The sequence below is a fragment of the Lipophrys pholis genome, assembly GCF_963383615.2.
Source record: "Lipophrys pholis genome assembly, chromosome: 14".
Taxonomy (NCBI): domain Eukaryota; kingdom Metazoa; phylum Chordata; class Actinopteri; order Blenniiformes; family Blenniidae; genus Lipophrys; species Lipophrys pholis.
The window spans coordinates 11,509,149-11,534,978 of record NC_137633.1 but is presented as its reverse complement, the minus strand read 5'-3'; the positions used below and the strand labels follow the sequence as shown (position 1 = coordinate 11,534,978).

At 40.6% G+C, this 25,830-nt stretch overlaps 1 protein-coding gene across 2 annotated transcripts in view; it reads left to right on the top strand.

Annotated features, from left to right (window-relative positions):
• Window positions 1-18,181, top strand: part of fndc3ba (fibronectin type III domain containing 3Ba) — an 88,393-nt gene extending 70,212 nt beyond the window's left edge. For both annotated transcript variants that reach the window (XM_080480947.1, XM_080480948.1), the window contains exons 20-27: window positions 689-861; window positions 1,100-1,213; window positions 1,915-2,064; window positions 3,656-3,936; window positions 7,042-7,260; window positions 13,588-13,754; window positions 15,354-15,481; window positions 17,747-18,181. In XM_080480947.1, the coding sequence (XP_080337073.1) occupies window positions 689-861; window positions 1,100-1,213; window positions 1,915-2,064; window positions 3,656-3,936; window positions 7,042-7,260; window positions 13,588-13,754; window positions 15,354-15,481; window positions 17,747-18,058 (1,544 nt within the window). In that variant the 3' untranslated portion in view covers window positions 18,059-18,181. The remainder of the gene's footprint in view (window positions 1-688; window positions 862-1,099; window positions 1,214-1,914; window positions 2,065-3,655; window positions 3,937-7,041; window positions 7,261-13,587; window positions 13,755-15,353; window positions 15,482-17,746) is intronic.
• Window positions 18,182-25,830: the final 7,649 nt, after the last annotated feature.

Here is a 25,830-nt window from a genome sequence, read left to right as displayed (position 1 = left end):
CCATCCTGCTCCGAGCACACTGACGTGGCCGGTGGAGGGAAGTTATTAATAAAAGCTGTCCCCGGTGAACTGATGATCTAAACCAGAGAAAACTAAACATAACCTTAAGTAAATCATAGTGTGGGAAATTCTCAGTAACCTCAGTTGATACTAAAACGACTCTTCCTCTTGAAAGGGCCGATTTTGAATTGAATTGAATTGAATTGAAAAAGTGTATTTCGGACATGTGGGAACAAATTGAATTATTCAGAACAACAACACAACTAAATAAACACACATCAAACAAACACAACAGAGTAATGCAAAGCAAAGAATAAGTAAATGAATAGTGACCCAGCATATCCAAAAAGGAGGAGGACTAATCCTAAGCTTATTTACTCCTACCCTTCTCTGTCTTAACCATCAGTTACTCCACAATCCTGTCGCTATTTATATAGATATTTACAAACAAATTTATATCCAAATTAGAAATTATCTGTAAAGTGATGGTGATGTGCATTTCCAGGCCTCTTACTCTACTACCTCTGATGACAAATCTTTCCCATTTTTTCCCATCATCCGAAGATAATATCCTTCCACATCTCCATACATTCTCGATTTATTTATTTATCTATTTTAAATTTCCAGATATATTTTTTCATTTCAACTATTTTGGTCTGATTTTATGTGTCTTCCTTTGCCTCCTTAGACTCCCCTGTCTCCGAGGGAGTGTGTGAGGAATGTGTGTTCAGTCTGGAGATGAGCGAGGGAGACGCCAAGCCTGCGGAGGTGTACCACGGCTCAGAGCTGCAATGCACTGTCGTTAGTTTGCTACCTGGTGCGACGTACAGCTTCCAACTGAGGGCTGCCAATGAGGCCGGGGTGAGAAACTCGCCAGATGATGATCAAGTGCATGAAAGCGTCCTCAAGTCAATCAAACTCTAAATTCTTTGAAATGGAATCAATAATATTTACATTTTATGCTTGAGTGACCTTTGTATTCTGTGTTAAATGGCACTTAGCACATACAATGTGGAGGCTCTCTATGTAACTCAAGCATTGCTTTTAATTCCAGCTTGTTTTAATTCTCTGTGTGTGTTTTTCCCCATGTGTCTATCAGTTTGGAGGGTACTCTGAGCCGACTGAGGTGACGACTGCAGCCGGTCCCCCCGCCCAGTGTGGGGCGCCGCTCATCACTCTCACCAGTAACACCTGTGTATCGCTCAACTGGGAGGTGAGACAAACACACAGATATTTATTTGGCTGTAAGTTGCCGAAACTGAATTTTGCAGAAGCGGTCGAGTTTTCAACATCAATAACAGTTGAATGCAAATAGTCGTCTTCTTCTAGAATAGAAGTCCCTTGAAAGTAATTTTAAATTAAGTTCATAGTGTTGAGTTTTTAAAAAAAAAATGTTATGAACACAATTTAGATTATGACTCAAAACTTTGTTCCAAGTTTAATCATGATCATTGTAATTGATCATTGTCAAGCTGGTTCATTCATGCTGACAAGTCTGGGATCATGATTTGGGTGCACGTATGTTCACTTGACTCTCCGCAAACCACAGAAATAAAAGAGTTTAAGGAGACTCCACTAACACTTTTTCTATCAATAACATTGAACTGAGTACATTTTAAAAAGTACAGGTAGGGAGGATGAAAACAAGTTCTGGAGGTGATCCGTGAAAGCTGCTATATGTTGGAAGAAGAAGGTCTAGGATGGTAGTGAGATCAGCTGGGCTGTATGATCTAGTGACTGGACATACTGGGTATTTACTGTATGTAGGAATGAGATGCTGAGAAAATACCAAATGAAACAGAGCAACGACCCTATTCCTCATATTTGGCTCAAGCCCACCCGCGTCAATGTGGTTTCATTTCAAGTTTCCACTGGTTTCTATGAGCTGAATGTGTGTGTCTTCATGGGTTGCAGAGCCCCGAGGGTTCGGGCACGGACATCTCTGAATATCGTTTGGAATGGGCGAGGGAAGACGAACCCATGGAGCTCATCTACTGCGGCTCCGCTACACAGTGTGAACTGTCGGACCTGACGCCTGCCACAAGTTACTGCTGCAGGCTACAGGTAACACACACACACACACAAACACACACACACACACACACACACACACACACACACACACACACACACACACACACACACACACACACACACACACACACACACACACACACACACACACACACACACACACACACACACACACACACACACACACACACACCACACACCTGGGTAAACATACACAATCCAAACAAAGTGAAATGCAGATACACACAGTTAGGACACAAATACATACGATGACGCCACATTTGCAGTCACAGGAAGCTTCAAAAGTAAAAACACACGCAGATACCCTGACATCAATGAAAGGTTCATGATAATGGATTGAGTCTGTGCCTCGACTCCTAATCTATTGCATAAATCGGCACTCTTTGTCGTTCTCATTCCCTTTTCTTCTGCTTTATTTTCTACCACACGCTCCCTTTGTCTCGTCCCGCTTCCTCTCCCTGATGTACAGTCCGATGCTAGGAATCCAATAACAGTATGTTCTACGGCTCGGTTCTTTATGGGTTCATAGATTATGCTCAGAGGACAAAAGCAAGGTCAAGCTCATGTCCTAATCGCTGCTGTTGTGTGTGTGTGTTCATGATTTGTCCGATGTGGTTTGTGTCCTCTGCGTGTCCATTCATCTGACTCCTAAAACAGACGTGGATCACTCAGGAGGCTCGGTTGAACTCTCTGTGACTCCTCATGTTCTGTGTCTGAACCGCTCTAACATTGATTGTAACCTGCATATTTTGTCAAACACTTGTTTTATGGGAGCATTTTATACGGCCTGTAATGGCAACATAAATGAACTTTTATATATATATATATATATATATATGTATATATATGGGTTTGGAGCTTTGCCAAAACAAATTTGACAGCTCAAGATAAATCAGACCTCAATCCTTTTTTCTTTCTCACAATGAATCAAGTTTTAACCTCCACTTGGGAGTGTGCGCTCATTTCAAGGTTGCTCAGCAGCTCCTGCTGAGTCGATATGCACATTTTCATGCAATCTTCTGCACAATTATTCCATTACTCATCGGAAAGAGTTTGTGTTTTCCTAATTCAATACTTTCGCTGCACATTTTCCCCTAATGAACAGATATGCTGAACATCTAGTTCTGTATTTATTCAAATCTACCGCATAAAATACTTAAAATGCAGGAATATTTTTGCCCTTGTCGCCTCCTCTCTGTGTTTGTATGGAGCAATTAGGTGGACTATTACAGCGACCTATTGAGAGATGTTTAATAGTCGAGACAGGAGGTGAATATGACTTAGTGCAGAAAATCGACTGATGTTCTTTTATAGCTCATTTGAATGAGTTGCCTGCTAATTTTCTTGTCTTCTTCATTTAGTCATTCCTCGTATTCCCCCCTTTTCTATATTTACCTGCCGCTTGTCTGTGCAACTTTTAGCTCTTAACAATTCATTCCACTCTCTTTTCTTCTCACGGTTAATGTCTCTCTTTGTCCTTGTTTTCACCTCTTTTTCTGTCCTCGCGTTTTTTCTATTCAGTCGCTGTCGGCCCCAGTCATCGCGCCCCCGTCTCTCTTATCTTTCTCAAACGCTCCGTGTCCTTTGTGTCTCGCTGAAGGCGGTGAATCAGGCGGGCGCCGGTCCGTACAGTGAGCAGGTGAGTTTTCGCACCCCGGCGACGAACCCGGACCAGGTGTCGTCCCTCACCCTCCTGGACCTCCCGACCTCCTCGGAGACGGCTCACTCCCCGTCCACCTGCCTCCTCCTGAAGTGGGAGGAGCCCAACAGTAACGGGGCGGAGATCACCTCCTACGTCATCACCCTGGACGAACAAACCATCACAGTTGAATCAGGGACGAGTCACCTTGTTACAGGCCTGCAACCAGACAGCGAGTACAGGTACAACATCGAATCCCGACAGCTTTCACCTTTTGAGAAAGTCAAATAAGTTTAACTCTGCAACCACAGGTTCTATTTAAAATGTGGCCGCTTGATAAAATGACATGACACGGATTTTGGTATTTGGATGATGGCTTAAATGTTAATTAGATTTTTAGCTTCATTAAAATCTTTACACGATTAGTTTGTTTGTTGAAGATCTCTCACTTTTTCAACATTGAAGGAACAACAGTGTTTTTAGACATGTTTTAAAATGAGTGAATGTGTCAGCCGATCTCAGATGTTCAGGAAGTTTGTTCCACAGGAGACGAGCCTATAGGAACTAAAAGCTGCTTCACCTTGTTTCCTCTTCACTCTAGAAACTCTTAGTACATCTCTTCCTGTGGACCTCAGGGGTCTGGATGTTTAATTAAATCTGAGATGTATTCAGGCCCAAGACCAGTCTAAACTTTATAGGATTTATAGAAGTGACATTAGTTTGGGAAGATTAGCAAACAAATACTTGTATGCATCATATTTTACATCTGAAAATGTTGGAGTTATACATGCAAAATAAGATATTTTTGGTGTGTGTTTGTAGCATTTCACATATCACAATGAATATTCCAAAGGATTGTTGAGATGAAGAGCCACCTGCTTTGTTTCTCCTTGCCGAAGAGTGATAGTTGTGCTTTGTTTTGTTGATATGATACGCACACCTTTTGCATTTTTCATATTGAAAAATGTAATCGAAGTTGTACTGAGCGTTTTTTTCCCCCCAATGATTGAGTTGTGATTCAGACAAAATTAACAAAAACAAGAATACCGATTGAAATTGCACAATTGTCCTTTACCATAGATTTAAATGTCTGATCTTTTTGTCCATATCTTTCCAAATGAACGTTTTCAGCTTGTCAAACGCTGACTTGGAAAGTGGACAGAATTAGTAAAATGGCATTCTGCATGATGAGTGTGTAATATGTCACTTTAAATAAAAGACAAAGCAATGAAATGTGAATTGAAAAGCAGTTTTCTACAATACAGGTTAAGTTTTGTGTTCTGTAATACTAAATAATGAGGTTCAGCGTTCCCTGTGACAGTACAGGTCATAATATTCAAATTAAATAGTGACTAATATAAATTCTACGGCGTAAATATATATAGGTAGTTGTGTTGTAATAGTAGCAGGAGTTCAGGACAGCCCCTTTGGTGTTTAAATGACCTTTCATATCGTTCTCGATGCAGTAAACAGCTCCGTAAAAAATATCGACCAGCCATTGTTGTTACGCTCATCTGAGTGTGTTTACATGTTTGTGTGCATGCGTATTATTGTGTAGTGAGTTCTTTGAATTGTGTAAACACACACGCACAAAAAAAATTAAAAAGAAAGAGGGTTTCCAAGGTAGGGTGACACGTGAAGAGGCGCCGTGATCACACACAGCATTGTTTTCATTCTCAGGTTGTTTTTGTGCCAATGTCACTGTGCTCTGTTGCATAATGACAGCGATTGAGGCAGAACATTGTGTGTGTGTGTGTGTGTGTGTGTGTGTGTGTGTGTGTGTGTGTGTGTGTGTGTGTGTGTGTGTGTGTGTGTGTGTGTGTGTGTGTGTGTGTGTGTGTTTTGGTCTGATGTAGACAGTTGTTTTCTTTTCTTTTTTTTTTAGCCAGTGAGTGTAATTATGGTTGTTATTTACAGCAGGGGGTGCACTTGAAATGGTATTAGTCATACATATTGTATTTGTACTTACGGCATTGTGGTGGACCAGAAAAAACATTTCTTAACTGCTTAAGTAGAGTTTAGAATTGTCTTCTGTCTGTCTGAGGGTCTCATTGACGTCCATGTTTCTTATATTGAAATTGGCTTTTTTTTAATTTATTGGTGAGTCTCTGTTTTTCTTGAATTATTTCCCATAGTAATGAAAATGTACTTAAGGTTTTGGAGGAAAATTGGGGTTGAATGCCAGTCAATCACACATCGCATTCATCGCATAAAACTGATTACCTAAATCTGGTATCTTAACAAACTGTGTATTTAAACTGGAAAGAAAATTCATGTTGAAATATGATTTCATTTGATCAAATGGGGAGAAGGTGTTTGCATGTATTGACTCTTAGCACATGAACTAAAACAGGTATTTTCAATAAGTACGTGCATGCACTTTTCCAATTACATTTAATTGTGAGTAAATTAGAAACCAGGTACGTCAGAGTGCTAATTTCCATCAGTTTCTTCTTTCAATGACACTTTGTGGGAAGCGATAACCGCATCTCTTCTGAACTTTGATATGGAAATGCTCACCTAGCTCAGTGTGTAAATGCTCATTATAAATGTCGCGTTCCTTGTTCTCTATTCTCTTCTTTCGTTTCAACCTCACATCACTGTTCAGCTGTGTGCCTGATTCCCAAGTGGATGGATGTGTTTAGCCCCGTCTTCTCAGTCTTCCGTGAGCCACATTAATTATAACAAAAGGTTACAGTTGCAGAGATCCAGCATTTGTCAGATGGTAGATGCTCTCCGGCTGAGAGCTTTGGATTATGGATGCTAATCAGCTGATCAGAGACTGACAGAAAGAGGGTGAAGAAAGGAGGGGGGGTTTCCTGGAAAAGAGGCAGCAGGGGAGGTTGAGGTCCAGAAATCCATTTCTGCTTGTTCTATTTAATGAGCTATAGCTCACTGCGTGTGGGTGTGTGTGTGTCTGTGTGCATTCTTGTTTGGTTGAGGGACAACGCTTTAAATTTATATTTAAAATGCACCAAATGTATCGTATTATGTGGAAACTTTGGATATTATAAAACTTAGTATCTCAGAGGGAAAATGTATGAACCATTTTGACATTTGTGAGTCTTGTCTTGGCGAGTACATTGCCTTTTGATGGGAGACCGAAAATTGCACTGCCCTTAGAAAATCTTTCTGCAGGTACACTGAGCACATACGGAGTGATGATGTACAAATGTGTACTGATGTCTTGTTTGTGTACTTTTACCTTCTGATCTCTCATGTAGCATTGTGCCATTTTAAAACCGTCTTAAATATGAAGTAGTATTTTATCCATTATTAATAATGGTAAAATGTACATTTTTACACAGTAATTAATGTTTTCTTTTTCCTCCACTCAATGTTTTTAGTGTGCTGATCCAGGCGGTGAATGCCATTGGCTCCAGTCCCTCGAGTCCCCCACTAGTAGCGAGGACACGCCCCCTCCCACCTGCCCCGCCCCCACTCGAATGCTCGGCCGCTGGACCTCAGAGCCTGAAGCTCAAGTGGGGAGAAAACGCCAGCCACACGCGTGCCCTTCTCGCTGAGGACATGGTCTACACACTACAAATGGAGGACAAGAATCACAGGTAGAGTGTTGGAGCACCAGTTTTGTTCACGGACAACAGTTGTAAACCTGGAATCCAGCAAAGGGTGTGCAGAGATCACTGGCGACCTGAGATTGTCAGAAAAAAACATGACAAGACACTTTATAGAATCTAAATGTAAGGGGACTTATGGTCAGAAGGTCACAGGTTCAAGCAGGGCCTTGGCCCTAACTGCCTCCTGGGTACTCCACAATAGCAGAGAAGGAGTTTCCCCCCAAAATCTTTTTTAATGCCGTTTTGGCAAATCAGAGAACACAAACTTTGTCTACAGCTTTTCTCAAAGGCAATCAGGAGGAAAAGACATTACAAACCAAACTGAGCTGACAGCAATCACATAACACAACTTATTCATATGTATGCTCCCTAACACTGTATAATAACACTCACATTCACACTTATCAGGATGATTTTTTAAGATACTGTAGTTTTGCAGACGGATCCTCTCAGCCACACGGTGTACTCATTTTTTTAGACCCAAAACTCGTCAATATAACAAATCAGATCCCACAATGTCAATACTACACACACACACACTCACACACACACACACACTGTGTTTGTATGGGTGTGTGCGCCTGTGAAGCGAAAGGTGCTTGTGCAGTCCCTGTGTGTGTCCATCAGCATTAACCAGCTGTACCATGGAGGAGTCATGTCAAGGGTGTCTGGAACCAGCTGGGATGGAGCTTCGAACAATCAACTCGGCATTAAACAGAACGACCAGACAGAAAGAGAAGCAAGAGAATTACCGCAAGGCAGAAAGAGAAGGAATAGAATTTAACCACTTAGAGGGAGATAAATATACAACAAGGGCGCGAGAAGAGAGAGCGAGAGCAAGCTCTTGTTTTGAAGAGCCAGTGCAGGAATAGCAAGCTAAACAGCCACTTTTATCCACTGGCCTTTCTGCCTACCTGTCCAATGATCTGGCTTCCTCCTCTGTCATTCCGGTTGGCTCCTAACACTAATCCTGGCTTGGATAGCATGGAGTTGGCGGCCCCTGGACCTGGGGCCAGAGAGCGGCAGGCAGCAGATGGTCCCGATCCAACAGGCTGCGTTCAGTTAACCTCTGCAGCACACACTTTTTGCCGGCCAAATGAAAACAGCTTTCACAGTTACAAGAGGGCTAATTCCTCTTTTTGAACGGGCACATTTATTCATTAGCACAGCAGCATGCGTGCCCATTTTTTTTGCTATTATGAAGGTTTCGCATAATTGCTTCCCTCAGAACAGATTGAGATGGTGGTGTTAAAAAACTGTCTGTGCACATCACTGATTTGCACTTATGTATTAGTTTTATTTCTGCAAGATAGTGTTTGAATGCAGAACTAGTTGGAGAACCTTTCTTCTTCAAACGTCCTTCTTCGTTCATTTCGGAGGACAAGATGATGTCTAGCCTGAAAGTCCCGATCAGCACTTGAATGATAAGTTTTAGTAATAGTTGATTCAAATAGGAATGCATTAGGACTTTGTTTCCCGTCCTCTTCACCTCCAGACACTTGGTTTTCCACATAGCCGTACACTTCTCGCAAATTAAAAGGTTAAACATTTTGAGAAAGCTCTCTCCAATGCATTCATCTGTTGCGGAACATTTTTTTTATATTTTTTTTATTGGAAGAAAAGAACCTTCATGACTCAGTTTGATCTTTGAATCAAGAGGGTCATTCAAAAGTGTGACAAGAACGAAAGACTTTTGATGTATTTGAAAAAGCAATATTGACTCTCAGAGGTTTTAACATCAGGTGACCGCAGGGATTTAACCAGCTTATAAAAACCATGTGAATCTAAAATATTTTTTAAGGCTTTCATGTAAAATTGATCAATTTGGCTGCTAAATAGTCTAATAAAAATAAAATACAAAAATCCACTATTTTTACATTTAATTATTTTTAAGAATATCTGGGGATAACTCAATTTCAGCAATTTTTGACCAAACAAAAACTCTTATCATTGCAATAATAACAACACTACTTCAACTAAAATATATATATTTTTAAAAAAGAACATAAAACTGGACTGAATTAGAATCTAAAGCAGATCAACTCCTCAACTGAGCCAAATCAGATAAAACAGTTCGTTTTTTTGCACACATAAATGTTTTTTATTTCACTAAATTGAGTCTAAAAGGTGAAGCTTGTCTGTAGTAAAAAACAACAACAAAAAACTGCGACTCGGTTCATATCGTTTGTGTGTAGGAGAGCCAATCAATAGTTTCGGGTCGTTCACGAAGATCATAATTCTAATCACACCGGCTCCAAGGCGACGCCTTAAATGATATGACATGATAATTTTATCAACAATAGTTTTTAGTGAAACTTTCAGATTCCTTATGGCTCGTCTCGGATTCAGATAACTATCTTTATGTCCCATGCCCTTTCACCTGCCGGAGTCTGCCTCTTGTTCATCAGCAGTGCTGGCTTTGGATAGGGAGTCGGTCTGCCAGGGCCATGTGACGTACATTTGAGGCTGCTGGCAACGGAAAAGGCCAAATTCAAAACATGGCTGCTCCGTCTTTTCTATCAACATGCAATCAAGTCACAGTCAAGACTTCCACTTCCACGGAGACTCCATTAAGTGCCCTCACTATCTCTGCAAGTCAGATCATTTCATGCAAATTTGAGTATTTATTTGTAAATGTCAAATGTCAAGACGCCACCGATCGCAGAAATGGCAAATGTGATCTTCATGAGTGGTGTGCATTAAAAAGGCCTTTTTCTTCCAAAAAGGAAAAAAATTGTGTTAAACATCAGTTTGCTTTTGAAAAAAGACCAGCCAAGCTTTTTGGAATATTGTGGTTTTGGTGAGGCAAATCAAAAACGGAGCTGTTTGGCCACATAAGACACGTTTGGCACAATCCAAACACGACTTTTCAGGACTATTTCAGAGCTCTATGATTAAATGATCCGACAAAACTGATTTAACCCACTTTTCTCTGCTAAGGATTCATTATCTGCCGCCACGGTTGGTTGTGACGGCACGTTTTGGTTTTGCAGCAGCTGCATTAACGATCTATGACCGTATGAAACTGGGTGTGTATTTGATGGGTAATGACTCGTGTGTGTTTGTGAATATATCAAATTATAGAGGGACTCAGCTGGTTTCAGGTCCGCTTCCTTTGCTCCTCCTCTTATTCGTTGCTTTCCCTCATCACAACCTATTAGAGTTCATTTCGATACTCTTTTATTTACGACTATCGTAGCTGATATATTGACTGAAATGGTATAAACATCTCGAAGTATGTGCCTTTAGAAGCTGTAATTTCATAGATATAATTTCAGATTTATGTTTCTGACCTTGGTTGTCCTTTGCTCAGCTTCGAGTTATTTCTCTCCCTGCCCTCTCGTCTCATTCATATTTATTAATCTCGTTTCATTGTCTGTACAGGTGACTTTATCCCTCTGGGGAAATATCAACCCCCTTTCATAATTTCTGTCTACTCCCTTTGCTTTTTTGTCCTCCTCCTTGAAAAGCAGTGTCTGGTTTGTGGATGTACTCAGTGATGAGGAAAATTGTTCTCTCGGGTTCACAATATTGACTCCTCTTCCTCATTTAATGCTCAAATTGTTTTATTCTTATCTCCTCATACGCAGACTTGTTACTCGGGTTCGGCCCTCCCTCCCTCGCTCACAGCCTTCTCGCTTCCTTTCTTAAACGCTGTTATTGCCCTTTAGAGTTCTGTCTCAGTTTGTTTGATCTTTCTCATTTCACTATCTCCTCGTCCACATTACCCAAAATGCCTTGTGACTGAGGTGTTAGGAGTTGTGAGGCTGCCATGGCAACATGGTCAGCGCTTCAACCTTCTGACACAAAGGGCCGTCACGATGAATGAAGGGGGAACAACACATTCATCTGGGCAACATTTCTGTGCCACTTACCGCTATTCAAAAATCAATCTTCCACCATTTTGCCAAAAAGTGTTTCCTTTTTTTTCATACATTTTTGTATATTTCTGTCTTCTTAAAATCTATTTCAATCTTTTTAGCCATCTGCTTTGCTTTTTTGAGTCTCTCTAAGCCTATACTCTGGGCCAAGTCAGGTTATATGCACTTATTGATCTGTTTGGTTTATGATAGAAGGGATGTCTTACTCGTCATATTCAAGGTAAACCACTAAAATGTGAGAGAAGGTTTGCTTTCAGTGGCATTTACACAGTTTTGCTATGGCGCCCAATGATCGAGCATGCTATTTAAACGCCGACATGCATTCTGACAAAATGCATTATTTTACATCAAGAAGAAGTGATATTTTATTCTCTATATAATCATTTATATGTACATCTACCCTTCCATGACTGCTCATCTTGGTATTCAGTCTCTTTTTCTTTGTGCACCTGTCTGTGTTTTCATTTTATGAATTGAAATTCCAGCTGATCGGAAAGCATGTTTGCTCAATTGAATTAAAACAAAATCTTACTGAAGTGATTTTCAAAGTGTAGTGTGGAACCAGAGAGCTCCGGGGGGCAGCGTCTGTGTATTCGACTTTACTGTCAATCTTTACTGCAAGTGTAACAGTTATGACTGTTGCAGGCCCTATATAAAGATTAACCAGATATTTCAAACTTTTAAACTAATTTATTGCCAGTCATTACGAGTAATAAACTTTAATTTCACAAAAGTTTGGCATTTATCCTCCCACACTTTAAAATTCCTGGTTGCTGTTGCTGTAAACATTGTGGTCATATTGTACTTTTTTTTTTTGTATTATCAACAATTACAGCATTATTCATGAATGTGCTGTGCAGAAAATGCATAATGACTAACAGAAAGCCATTTCACCATTTGATAAGTGCAATGAATGATTGGTTACTGTGAGGCATCCCTCTTACGGGAATTAATTCAGGCTTTTACCTGCTTTCAGAAAAAAATGAAGAACAAAAGTGTTTTATATGGTTATAGCCAAAATAAATGTTACTTTTCTGAATTCATATATATTTAAAAAAGTATTATAAGATATCTGCGAAAAGAATTGTTTTCATGGCATGATGAGAAAACTCCTCATTTAAAATATCTCAATATTCCCCTATTTCTATACAGCAATCAGTGCTTGTCTTTGTCTGCCCTCTGCTCCTGGGTAATTGGCAAGCTGCTTGGCTCTGAACCAGCGATCAATTCAACTGTCCATCCATCCGTCCGACTACTGTACCGCTTTGTCCAATTAGGGCGGCGGGGTGCTGGAGCCGATCCCAGCTTACAGCGAGTAAAAGGCCGCGTGCACCCTGGACAGGTCGCCAGTCCATCGCAGAGCAAATACAGAGACAGAAAAAAACGAATCCATACAGAAGAAATTCGTTTATTTTTTTTATATTTGTTCTGTTAGTTTTAACCTGCGATCATAACTCCCGATGAAGGTAAACCTGCCAGCAATGGGTTAAACTTGCAACACCACACGCTTGAGAAACCTTAAGGTTATTTCACTCAGTGTCTCTTATTAGCTGTGCTGTTTCCCTATAGCGAGGCACAAAATCATAGCGATGAAAGCCGTCGCTGTAGTGCAGCGCCATAAAGAGCTCGTTTGAAGTTATAGCCCTCGACTAAACTGTGACCTCTCTCATCTTTTCCTTCTCGCTCACGCTCCTTCTGGTATTAGAACCGCCGCCATCGCCTATACGCTTGTCATTACCAGTCACCTTTCTTTTTCCTTATGCTCCGTTTCCTCTCTCCTCTGGCTTTCCTCCTTTATCATTTACCCCATCACCTTTGTCTTTTGTCCTTACACGGGAACTTCATTCCTCACTCAGACTTTTAGGTTTTTGAGCCAAAAAAAAAGGGGGGGGGGGGGGCCTTTTCAGCTTAAATTCCACTTTTCTCCCTGATTCGCTCGTTGGGCTGCTTATCATCTTTCCTACGGTCCATTAATCTCTCTTTCCAGCCAACCTGGAACTGTTTATGTGCTCATTTCCATCAGATTAGTGACTGCGACCTGTCAGTATTGGTTTAGTGTGTTCATAAATCACTCAAATATTATTTCCTATTTATGATGTACTCGAGTTCCCTCTCCCCGCTTTTCGAAGTCCTCTTCATTGCTTTTTTTTTTTGCATTCCAGAGACGTCTTCTTGCCACATGGCATGCCACTCTGCCCCTGAGCTAAAAATACCTCTTCATATATCTGTCCCCTTTACTGAATGTAGTGTTGTTTGCACTTCTATTTGCTTCATTGTCTACACTTTTATATGCAATTTCTCAGTTGCCACTCCTCTTGTGTGATTCCAGGTCTGGCTGTTGCCCAATCAATCCCTTCTTATTTTTTTTTTTAACAGACTTCTCTTTCAATGTGCGACTGACTGCATTTTTCATCTCGCTCCATCGTGTTGGCAGGTTCGTGACGATCTACCGCGGTCCCAGCCACACCTACAAAGTGCAGCGGCTGATCGAGTCCAGCAGTTACAGCTTCAGAATACAGGCCATCAGTGACGCGGGGGAGGGTCCGTTCTCGGACACACACACTTTCTGCACCACCAAGTCTGTGCCACCGGCGCTCAAAGGTAAACACAAGCGTCTTCCTTGTTCTTAATAGTTAAACGCTGAATGCAAAGCATTACAAAGAAACAGACATTACAAAACAGATGTTTTTTTTATAAGACCCTTTTTTACGCAAGGACATATGAGCAGAAATAAACTTGAAATCACCCACGTTACATTGCGCAACCTATGTAACTTTGGTGATATAAGCAACTTCACTTATGTTATAAATAGACTCAGTTTGCACTTTTCTGATCGCAGAATCTTCGTATGACTCAGATTCAATGTTTACTTGATTTGTCACTGTCGGGAGAAATTTGTCACAGAGCAACAACCAGCTGCTTATATAATCCCAAAACCAACATGGGATGAACATATTACTCCCATTTGTGATTCGACCATTCTAGTCCATGTATGCGACACCTGAACAGCCACACTAACACACCTATTTATGAATCAAATTGAATGGTTAGAAAATAGTGAAGTAAAAACAATATCCTCTTAACATAGAACTAGATAATACTTCTACGCTCATCCAGAGTTGGATTGTTGAGTCTAGTTGCAGTAATGTGACGGTGCAGACCCCAACATCACTCTCCTGCACCCAAAAAAATATGAATTCATGTTATATACCTGCTTTATCGGATTTATGGTTGCAAAGTAACTGATTTCAGCTGACAATGGCCAAAAGGCAAGATGCACACTCGACAGGTTGCCACTCCGTCACAGGGAAGCCCATTTTCCCCAATACACACATTTTCAGACTGTGGTGGAAAGACCAGAGCATACATCATGGCCTCTAAACACAGAATCAAACCAGGGATGTCTCTGTGTGAGGAAACAGTGTGAATCAACAACAACAAAAACCTAAAGGATGCATTTGTTTATTTGTTAGGGATTTTGTGTTCAGTGTGCTTTATTGTTGCTTCCACCGTATTTTGTTTTCTTTGTTGTCAAGTCAGTGGCGTATTAAAGCTACTATAATCACAGTTAGTGGTATCCTCTCAGGTGATGTAACCAGACACTATGATGAGAATGACTATGAGGCTGTAAATACTCAGCGTAGCACTAGTGTATCAATAAACGGCCTCCAGGGTCTAAACAGATTGTGTAAACCTTTTAGCGGAGCATTGGCATTCTATGATGGACATCTGCAAATCAGCGACCATTTGTAGCAATGAAAGTGTTGCCATCACTCAGTAAATAGGGTGAATAGAATATTTGTTGGATATAGTGCAGCTGTTTGGTTGCCAGAGTTGAAACATTACTGGTTATATTGTTTGTCCTGTTGTAAAGTGACACTATTCGTCAAGGATGCGTTTTGCTTTGCAAATTAATTATTAACCAAAGCAAATTAATTGCTGGAATAATCGGTTCTCTTTGTGGTGACTGATAAGCAGCGGCTACACAAACAAATAAAAAATAATAATAAATTGCCCATCATTACCTTCCATTAACATGGCGGCCACCATTACCACTGATGGGTGTCTAGCAGGGAACTGGATATTTTGGAATTCAGTGGTTTAAACTTTATTGCCGGGAGAAAGATGCGCCTGTTTGTGTGCTTCTTTGAAGGAGCTCATCTCACGTGTTTTGAGTCAATGTCTTGATGCCGTTTCCAGCTCCCAGAGTGCACCAGCTGGAGGGGAACCTGTGTGAGGTCACCTGGGAGACCATCCCACCGATGAGAGGAGATCCTGTCAGCTACGTGCTCCAGGTGCTCGTGGGACGCGAGTCAGAATACAAACAGGTAGGTTTCACACACACACACACATGCACACATTAACACACTCGAGTCAGAGCCCCTGCTTCTCCCTCACTTGTATTTTGAAGAAGCACATACGACTTTTCTAATCCCACAAGGAACTAATTTCCTTCTTGATCAGAAAATTCACACAACTAAGAATTTGCAGTTGGAGTCAGAAAACGCACACACACACACACACACACACACACACACACACACACACCCACACACACCCCCAAGGATTGCAGGGTTTTCGTTGGTGCTCGGTGCAGACGAGTTGACAAAAAGACATCTGTCTTCAAGGCCATTTCACTTTCTTTTATTGAATTACTGAATGATTGGGGGGAATGAGTGCTGATACTCCCCAGCGGACAAAACCACAGCTGTGTGGATGCGCTTGGAAGTGGGATGTGTGTTTCCTCATTCCATTTCTGTGCGCACGCCAGCTGTCAATACAAATCTGTGATGCCGCTCGTCACGTATTTGTATTCTTTCCTTGTTTATTTCTCTTTTCTCCTCATGTGTTTTTTTTGTTGTTTTTTTTAAATTCACTTTGAGGAGACCCGTGAGTGCGTACAAAGACTTACATGAATCATATCTGCCCTTCTGCTTGAAGGCTTGAAGTTTATCTTGGGTCATGGTTCCAGTAATCCATGTCCTGAGTCTGCTTGTCTTTGGCAAACTGTTTGCTGGTTTTCTTGTCGCGCGGACCAGTTCAATGCAGTTTACGGTCCATGGTGTGGCGTATGTGGCGCAACAATTCTTTTTTTTTTTTAGATACTGAGAGAGTTCTTTGCCATGAGGTGCCATGTTGAACTTCCAGCGACCAGTGTGAGAGCGATAACACCAAATATAACACGCCTGAAACCTTGTAACACGGACGTGTCGCATTACACCAGGGAGGGGAAATGGCTTATTGGACCCAATTTGGACAGTTTCACATTTTGAGACTTTAAAGGTGTTGAGTTATTTTGAGGGGACAGTAAATAACACTGTCACACAGGCTGTACGCCAACTACTTTACCTTGTTATCAAGGTGTCATTTCTTCTATGCGGGCCCCGTGAAAAGATGTAATGAAATATTTGCAGAAATGTGAGGGGGGTGTACTCTCTTTACACACTTATATATATATATATATAAATATATATCTGTTGAAAGTTATTGTTATTTATAATGTAATTCAAACAAAGTAACTTCCATATAAAAAGCAAACATCACAAAATGCGAAAATAATTATCACAAATGAAATTCCCTCTGTGTTATGTGTGTAGAAATAACTGTCAAAACAATGAACCTTTCAGCGATATTAATTTTGTTATAAGTGCACTCGTGTTCTGCTTTGTCTCTCTCTCTCTCTCTCTCTCTCTCTCGCTCTCTCTCTCTCTCTCTCTCTCTCTCTCTCTCTCTCTCTCTCTCTCTCTCTCCCACACACAAACACCATCAAGGTTCACTGTACTATTTATAGATAAAAGTGTGTTCAGTGGTTCGTGTTGCAGGTAATTCAGTTAAACAACAGATATCTTCCTCTCTGAAACCACCTGCAGATGAGGTGCAAGCAGCGCTGGGGTGGAGGACGAATGACAATAAGCGGCTCCATTTGATTAAAGGAGGGCCACTACCATTAAGAGTCGGTAAAGGCTCATTGTAAATGCTTGAAAACTGCAGGGGGCTGGATTTTTCTCAGCGTAGGGTTGTGTGATGGCATAATATGCCCTCAAAATTGGACTTAAGCAATTTCCTTTTGCAACATGGTCCTGCTGAGAGCTGCAGCCGCTCCAAAATAGCAACCAATCACATGTGGCTGTGCCCCAAGCCCGACTGCAGGTTACTTTTCCAACAAAGCATTATTTCTCTCTTATCTTTACTTAAGTAGAAGTAAAGTTTTATTTTTTTTGCAGACTTTAACTGAGGTCAAATTAAAAGCACCAATTCAAATTTTGCGCGCGAGAAAATGTTCAGAATTTCTATTAATAGAAATAAAAAATAATGAAAATTGGTTGCGCAGGTAAACTTTTGTGAATGAAACACAAACAGGTGATGAACTGTCTTGTCTTTAAAACTCTTTGAAATCTCTACCTAAATTCAACTAAATTACATTAGCACAGTACTAATACTTTGTTACTCACCACCTCTGAGAGTCAAGAAACACCCTCGGGTGCAGCATGAGTTATCCAACATTTGACAACCATTTTAAATGTATGTTTCAGGTTACGGTGTGAACTCTATTTTCATCTACTGTAAACCCCCCCCCCCCCCCCCCCCATCAGGTTTTTAAGGGAGAGGAGGGCTCGTTCCAAATCAGCGGTCTGCAGGGCAACACAGACTATCGTTTCCGGGTGGGCGCCTGCCGCCGTTGCCTGGACACGTGCCAGGAGCTGTGCGGGCCCCTCAGCCCCTCCTCCTTGCTCACGCTACGCCGTCAGGAGGCGACGACATCAGGAGAGCAGTGCGCCATGGAAACGGGAAAAGGGGCGGGCCTGATCTCCAGCGACGAGCGCTTCGCAGCGTTGATCGTGTGCGTGTTCGCGGGCTTTTCCATCCTCATCGCCTGCTTGTTACAGTACTTCTTCATGAAGTGAGGGAATTTTAACTATAGGATAGGAAGTGAAAGCAAAATCACAGAAAGAAAAAAAAAAAAAAAACTTTATAAAACGTCTATGAAAGAACCGAATGGAATCAAAACAAACACTTGAGATGTACTTTTAAGGCTATGTATGTTTTATTTTATTTTTTTTTTATTTTTTTTTTAAGTCAAATTATCGATTCAGGCTTTTCCCACCTTGTTCCGGTTGTCTCCTGCGGTCACTCAGTTTGGTCTCATTTCTTTTCTTGTCTTTGTATCGTTGTCTCATTTGTTAAAGGATTTCAGTCGAGGGAAGCGCTGTCCGAGCTATACCTCTGTTGGGAAACGAAAACTGATAATCAAGCCTTAAAATAGCTGTGAGCAAAGCGGCTCTTCAGACTGACTTGCATGTTTTTTCACTTTGTATCTTTTAAAAACATATTCAATTAGAGAAAGTGTGTATTTCTTGACGGTCATTGCCTAACTTTATTTGTTTGGGTGGTTTTTTTTTTTGTTTTGTTTTTTTTTTCCAATGTTTAATTCGCTTTTTGTTTTGTTTTATTTTTGCTGCAGTCTTTTCATTCAGCCATATTCAAATGTAGGCCTTCAAAGCTTTAGCTGTTCATGCTTACTCAGTTCGTTACTACTCTACAGGCTGTCGGTCAACTCATGCAATCAGCCCCGTGCAGATTGGTGTGTGAGGACGTACAGTACGTACATAACCACGCACACGCATAAGAGTACACTCGTGCAACGACAATGAAAAAGACACATTTCCTCCTAAGAAATCAACCGCATATCTGCTCAGCTTTTTAACGTTTTAATTTACTCATTCATCCAGCTACCAAAGTGATGCAATCCGTGTATGGTGTAAGATGCTGCTATCCTGTGATTTTATTATAACTCAAGACAGATTGAGAAAAACAGTAATGATTATTATATAGACATTAACAAATATCTAAGATGCTATAAAAGTGGTGTAATATAAGTGATGGCAATGTGAGGTCTGAAGTGCAGTGGACAAGGGGAGGAATTGGCTCTCGGTGCTCGGGAACAGCAGCTCTGAGGTTAGTGGAGCTGGTGCAGACGGTGGAGCAGAGCCCTTTAACACTGGTCTTTGAGCAGCATGTGGACTGTTGTAGGTGGTCGTACGTTGGGCATACCGTTTGCTTTTGAAAGCCAGCTTGGAATTGTGATTGGCTGCCACATATCAGAGATAGGACTGTGTTGATCATGTGTTAGGTGGTTTGCTCAGTCCTTCCTTTTTTCTTTTTTCTTTTTTTTTCTTTTTTTCTCTTTCTACCATCTCAAATAGCATTGCTCCAGCCTAATCTGTCTGTAGCTTTGGTAGCGATATGCCCACACCGTCACAGACCCGGAGGTGCTAACAGCCCGCCAGCTCGCCATGCTTCTCAGAGCTGCGTATTTGTTAACCAGGAAAGCCATTAGGAGTTAGCTTGAGCTTTACCCCCCCACCCCCCCCCCCCCCCCCCAAACTCAGCCAGCTGCCAGCCAGAGCAACGCTAAAGCGGTTTCTTCTTCCAGCTACTCTGTGAATCGATACGTTTGAAGACTTCTTTTTTCTCATCTCCTGCCCATAATTATCTGTAATTACCTTTTGTGCTCTGGCTGCTCCTCTCTTGCTTTCGATCCATACAATCTCTCTCCCTCTCTCTCTCTCTCTCTCTCTCTCTCTCTCTCTCTCTCTCTCTCTCTCTCTCTCTCTCTCTCTCTCTCTCTCTCTCTCTCTCTCTCGCTCTCGCTCTCGCTCTCTCTGTCCATTAAAAGGTGCTTTATTGACATGTAATCAGAGCGGTAGCAAGTCTGTGGTCTCTCCTCAGACAGACATGTTCTCTGAGGACTTGAACTAATGTTCACTAACCAAACAAGCCTTCGACAGAACACAACTCAACAGAACAGGGCATTCTGACACTAGTAACACCTCCTGACCTCCTGCCTCGCCTCCTGAACCCGTCCTGCCCCCCAGCCCGAAACCACAAAGCCAAGGTACAACCCAGTACATACTCTGATAATCCAAAGAAATCTCCCTGACCTGCGTTAATAATGTGTGACACGTCATTTTGTCGGGTGTGGGGGATACGAGGGAGGACGGATGGGACGGGGACTGGGGGGTTGGGGTGGGGGTGGCGGAGGTGATGAACAGCTCTGATTGGCAGCCTGTAACGTACCTCAGGGATAAGGCCTTACAGGGGGGAGATCTAATCCAGTCATCCCCATTGCTGTCATCATCTGCATCGTTGTCGCTATCATGCAAGCCTCTCTTCCTCTGTTTTTCTGTCTTTCTCTCTTCTTTCCTGTCATTTTTGATGCTGTATCTTGTCCTCTGTCTATGCTGTGCCTTGCTCCTGTATGTATCTGAAAAGCAAAGTGGTTTACTAGCTCATAAAACCTTTGCCAAAGTTGATGGAAAAGTTATGGTAGAGTTCTTTTCTAGGTTTTATTTATACTATATATTTGCATACAGTACTTTACATGCCAATTACAGTGCAATCTTCATTTATTTATTGTTTAAAGATTAAGAGACAAGTGTAGTTATATACTAATTTTTTTCTTGTAGCATGTTTTTTTTTTTTTTTTTCCTTTCAATTTTTTTAATGGATGTATGTTAGATTGTATGATTAAGGCCAGCATTCCTTATCTCAGTAACCCTTTAAGTATTTCTCTTACAGCTGTTGGGAACCTGTAGCTCATCAGTCCATTCATTGCAGTTATCATTGCCGTTTCAAACATGTAACCAAATGTATTTTTTTTTTCATCTCCTGTTTCAGCCGTGCACAGGCGAGCAGTTCTTGTAATGCTTAGAGAGATATGTAGCAAGCCGGGCCTTAGGGTCACTTCAAGTCATCTGTATTGGGATAAAAAAAAAAAAACTTGCAGCCTTTGGCTTATTTTCTGATTAGTGTTGTAATGAAGCTTCTGATATCTTTTTACTGTTTTAATGCCAAAGTGCAGGCTTTTCGTGTCCACTAGATGTTGCGTTTGCAGTCTAAAAGGTTCTGTGATGTTCTTCTGTAACGACACAGCATTACAATTATTATTATTATTATATTATTATTCTCTCAAAAGGAAAAAAAAAAAACATTAACTTGATCTGTGATTATGCTTCTTTTCATATTATCTTATAATATTTTGTTTTGTGAAGCAAAATGTGCCATTTTGAAATGTGTAGCCCCCTTTTGGAGGAGAGTTTTTAACACAACTTGATTTCACACTGAAAGGTAAAGAAGGCAAAAAAAAATAAAACAATCATGCGATGATTTCAGGCAGATGACGACAATAATAATATTGACGATTCCTTTATCAGGCTAGTGCTGGTATAGTTGTAGTGAGTGTTTTGTATCCAGTGTTTTGCTAAGAGATGATATACAGAGATATCTATAGAGCTATAGAATGAGATGGTAAATGCATTATGACTAACAAAGTTGAAGCACTTTTTTATTCAATGCCGAGCATTAGGCTTGATGAGGTTCAAGTGAGCCAGAGGAGATCCTCCGCTCGATTCCAAACACTACTGCCAAGGCGGTCTGTTACATTCATTGGCATTATCCCGTCGTTGGCGTCACTGTGACATTGGCATTACTGGAGCGCGGTCCACCCTGTTCCCCGCGGAAAGCAAATCAAAGGGAGCGCGGCGCTTTCGTCAGACGTGCTCGTGGCGTGTCTACGCAAGCCTGTTACGTTGTAAAATGACAGGTGACGTGAGATGTCCTGTCTTTAGGCCCCCTGGTGTTCGGTTGCCCCCCCCCCCCCAACCGCCCGTTGTTCCCCTTGTCAAGCCTTAGTGGGTTCGCGTTCAGTTGACGTCAGGCCAGTTATGCACGTGTTGAATAGTCTGAGGTTAACACAGTGTTGACTGAAAAGCTTTGTTGTTGTGGGCAGGGTACTCCCTTTAATGGTTTTTTTTTTTTTTTTTTTTTTTTTTTTTTCAAATGCTGGTTATTTTATAAAACCGACCTCCCCACGCACGCGCCCAGTATCCCACCCTGTAGGTCCTGCACATTTTGGTGGGTACATGTCAAAAAGACAAGACAATGTTTTTACCCAGCAGCCCCACGTCTGTGCCTTCTGATCAGTTTTTATTTCTGTTAATTTTTTTATTATTATTATTTTTAATGTTTTGTACGTTTTACAGTAAGTAGAGATTTTGACTGAGAGATTGGCGATTTGACAAACGTACAGAGACTCACAGGTATTTAACTATTTTTTAAACGAGACAAAAACAGAAACATATTTTTACCTCACGAATTTAAAAACAAACAAACAAACAAACACATTCCAATGTTGTCATGGTCTACAAATTGATTAAGAAAAATAAATTCATGCATTTCTTCTTGTATTGTAAATGTTAGACAATTTCATATGCATTATATAAAAGAAACTGCCATATCAATTTTAATGTATAGATTTTTGCAAATACTACCCTATGTATGTAAGACGTAACTGTATCGGTAGCGTATATATAATATATTTATGCCCAATAAATGTTTTAATTTTTTCTGACTTTGATTCCCCGAGTTTTCTTCATTTTGTGTCACTTTTCGTCAACATAAAAACTGCTCTTTGGTGTTAATGTTTCTGTATGGATTCCTTTTTTTACAGCCCATTCAATGGACAATAATCATTCAGCCTTAGAAGAAGTACTGATCTTGATTTTCAAGATGGACAGTTGAAGATACTGTTAATACAGAGGTACAAACAAAATGTACTTTTACTGTGTGTGTTTCTAGACTGATCTTTCTTAAAGTGTCATTGCAATTTACTCCCAAGTGCCATCAATACAGAAATATTGATATTTCTGATACCAAATGGGCCTGTTTTGTGCTCAATTCTTGTGTTGATTATCACCAGGCTTTCAGAATAGTTTTCCCTTATTTCTTCAAACACAACAGTATAAAGAAAAGAGTTTGGAGTGTTTTTAAAATATTTCTTATGAGATCATTTCAAAAGCACGCAAAAAAAGAAGATACTTGATTTTGAACTGGATCTTTGAATCCCATTACTTGGAGGATATAATTAGTTAAAAGTAATATAAATAGAGATAAAATAAAAAAAAAAGAACCGTTTCAGTTTGTGTGCGTTGAACATAAAATACACAGATGTTCCACTGTTTTCAATGAATTATAATGAAATTAACTTTCACACTGTTTCTGATTTTTTTTTTATGCACCTGTAGACTTGTGGAAGTGTATCTTCTTTTTTCACCGAAGAATGTCTGTTACACTATTTACAGACTTTCTTTCTCCACATTTGGCGGGAACAGCAGGTTGTCATTGAAGGAACATACTGACATTATTTGTATGAGGACACAACAATGGAGGTCAACCAGACAATTGTTTGTTTTTTTGTAAAATTCAAGAAAGCCAGAGAAACCTGCAGGTGGCAGAACGAAACACTCGCTATTATTGATGGGAACGTACAAGAGAGTTCGGGAAATAATAAACATCCACAGGCACTTTAGTTGGGTTGGAATCTGAAGGAAGATGACAGCAGCGTGATCTGTGAGACATGTCAAATAGGGATAAGACAAAAGTATCTGTATCTTAATTTTTTCTCATACGTGTAGTTTTTAGGTTGCAACAGTTGAGTTTTGGAACCAAATGCGGTGTGTACGAGCAAATATGAACTCAACTCCCACATTCATAAATATAATAAGCTTTTGGTAAAATGTTCTGTTTTGGATCCGTATCTGCTAACTTTAATTAGATTAAGTCAAAATAAACTCGATATCATTACACATTACTACCAGCAATAAAGAGTTAATGGATGAACAAGATCGTTCAGAAAGAAAAGGGCAACATCCCCAGAACATTTCCTACTGCTATGTTTATGTCTGCTTGTGGGTCACCTGCAATTCTGGTGTGCTTAAAGTGAACAAGAGTAAAGTGCTTGAAACTGATTATGTGACTCTTACCAGCACCAGACAGTTTTTTTTCAATAACGATCACAAAAGAAGAAAAGGGTGGAGCAGCAGAAGAAGAAAGGCTCACACCACCTGACAAGCTAACTGTTAACGTTTATTGAGTTTTTGAGTCATACTGAAGTGAAAATGACAACATCACGGAGATGACCCAGATAGATGGTGAAGTGATGGGACCCAACGTAATCTGACTGCTGGTTGCGGAGCGGACTGGCCAGCCCTGCAGATGAGGTGGTGCGAGGTAAGAAGGTGGGTTTTGGGAGGTTTGAATAGCAGGATATGTTGAGCTTTAGAAGACAAAGAGCAAAGCTGATTGGCCCCAGATAGATTGGCAGCGAGGTTGGAGAGTGGCGACCACAAAGCCGATACTATCTGACTGTGGAAAAGGAGTTTTTACAGAGAGAAGAGGAGCAGGAAAATGCATAACAAAGGGAATCGATTTGGGGCTGTACTGTGGTAAAGTAGTTTACGCTCGCACCTCATAGTGAGAATATATTGATTTAAAGTCTTTCTGTGCAGACTGGATCCTCTTCCTGTGTGTGTGGTTTCGTCATCCTCCAGCTTATTGCCACAATCCAAAGCATACAATTAGTCTTTTTGAAATTGCCTGAAAGTGTGTGTAAATGTCTTACTATTGTTGTTTTTCCAGCGATATATACTGGCGACCTCAGGATGTACGCTGTCTTCACCCATAGTCAGATAGGATTGGCTCCAGCGTCTTACAACCCGAAGTCAAATAACAGTATGGGGTCAATAGATGGATAGATTTGATTGAGTTTTAATCAAATTTATCCACTGAATTGTCTTTGTCTCACGACTTCATCTTGTTATTTACACACTTCGATGTACATCCATCTCTTTGTGAAGGTTGGTTATGTCCAGATTTTTTTCCCTCCAGTGTCTTTGACAGTGTTGAGCCAGAGAGCAGTGAGACCTGTAAATCATAGACATCAGGCCTTGCTATCATTCAGAGGAGAGTGACTACAGTGCTCCACACTCACTTTGCCCTCAGCGAGGAGCAACACGAGCACATTTATCTTCTGGCCCTTTGGGTTACCTTTGATCACTTTTCATTGTATGGACATGAAGTGTAAGAATCTAACAAACCGACAGGTAAAATAAAATAATAAAAAATAAACACTCTCCCACCAATCCCTTCCTTAATTCTATTTATTTCAACAATATTGTAAAAAAAAAAAAAAATGTATAAAATAAACTCCAGGTCATCAGACAACTTTCTCTTGCAAATGTGAGAACAAAGCTGAAGGACTAAACACTCTGTGGTTTTATTAGCATGGTAGTATTTCAAATTATTCTTGACATGAAATAAATTTTAAGTAACTGACGAAGACGTTCATCTTGTCTTCAGATCCATTACTGATCTAGTGACACCAAGGTACCCATCTTTCTGTAATTCTTTGTGAAGATCCATAGAATCTAATGGCCTTATATCACCAGACCCCAAAAAGAAATGAAATGTTTTGTGCATTTGAGGCTTTTAAGTTTTTATTCAAAGTCATCAGCAGTATAAATTGAAGGTCTTTGAATAAGTGCGTGGAAATGTCTTTTATGGTTTGAAACCACCTGACCATGGTGACGATGAACGTTCTCTTCTCACTCATACATTACATAAATCCGCGCTGCTGCAGAGCTTCACATTGATAATGACGTTCAGGCCACTGATCCGTGGCTGCGGTTGCACTCAAGCGAGGATCAATTTGTCCTTACAGGAAATTGAAATGCTGCTGTATGTCTTATTCACACCGTGGTATATGAGATAATGAACTTTTACTGTAAAACCTTTCTCCATCTCTATTTAATTTATTCACACTCAAAATGTCCCCCTGATG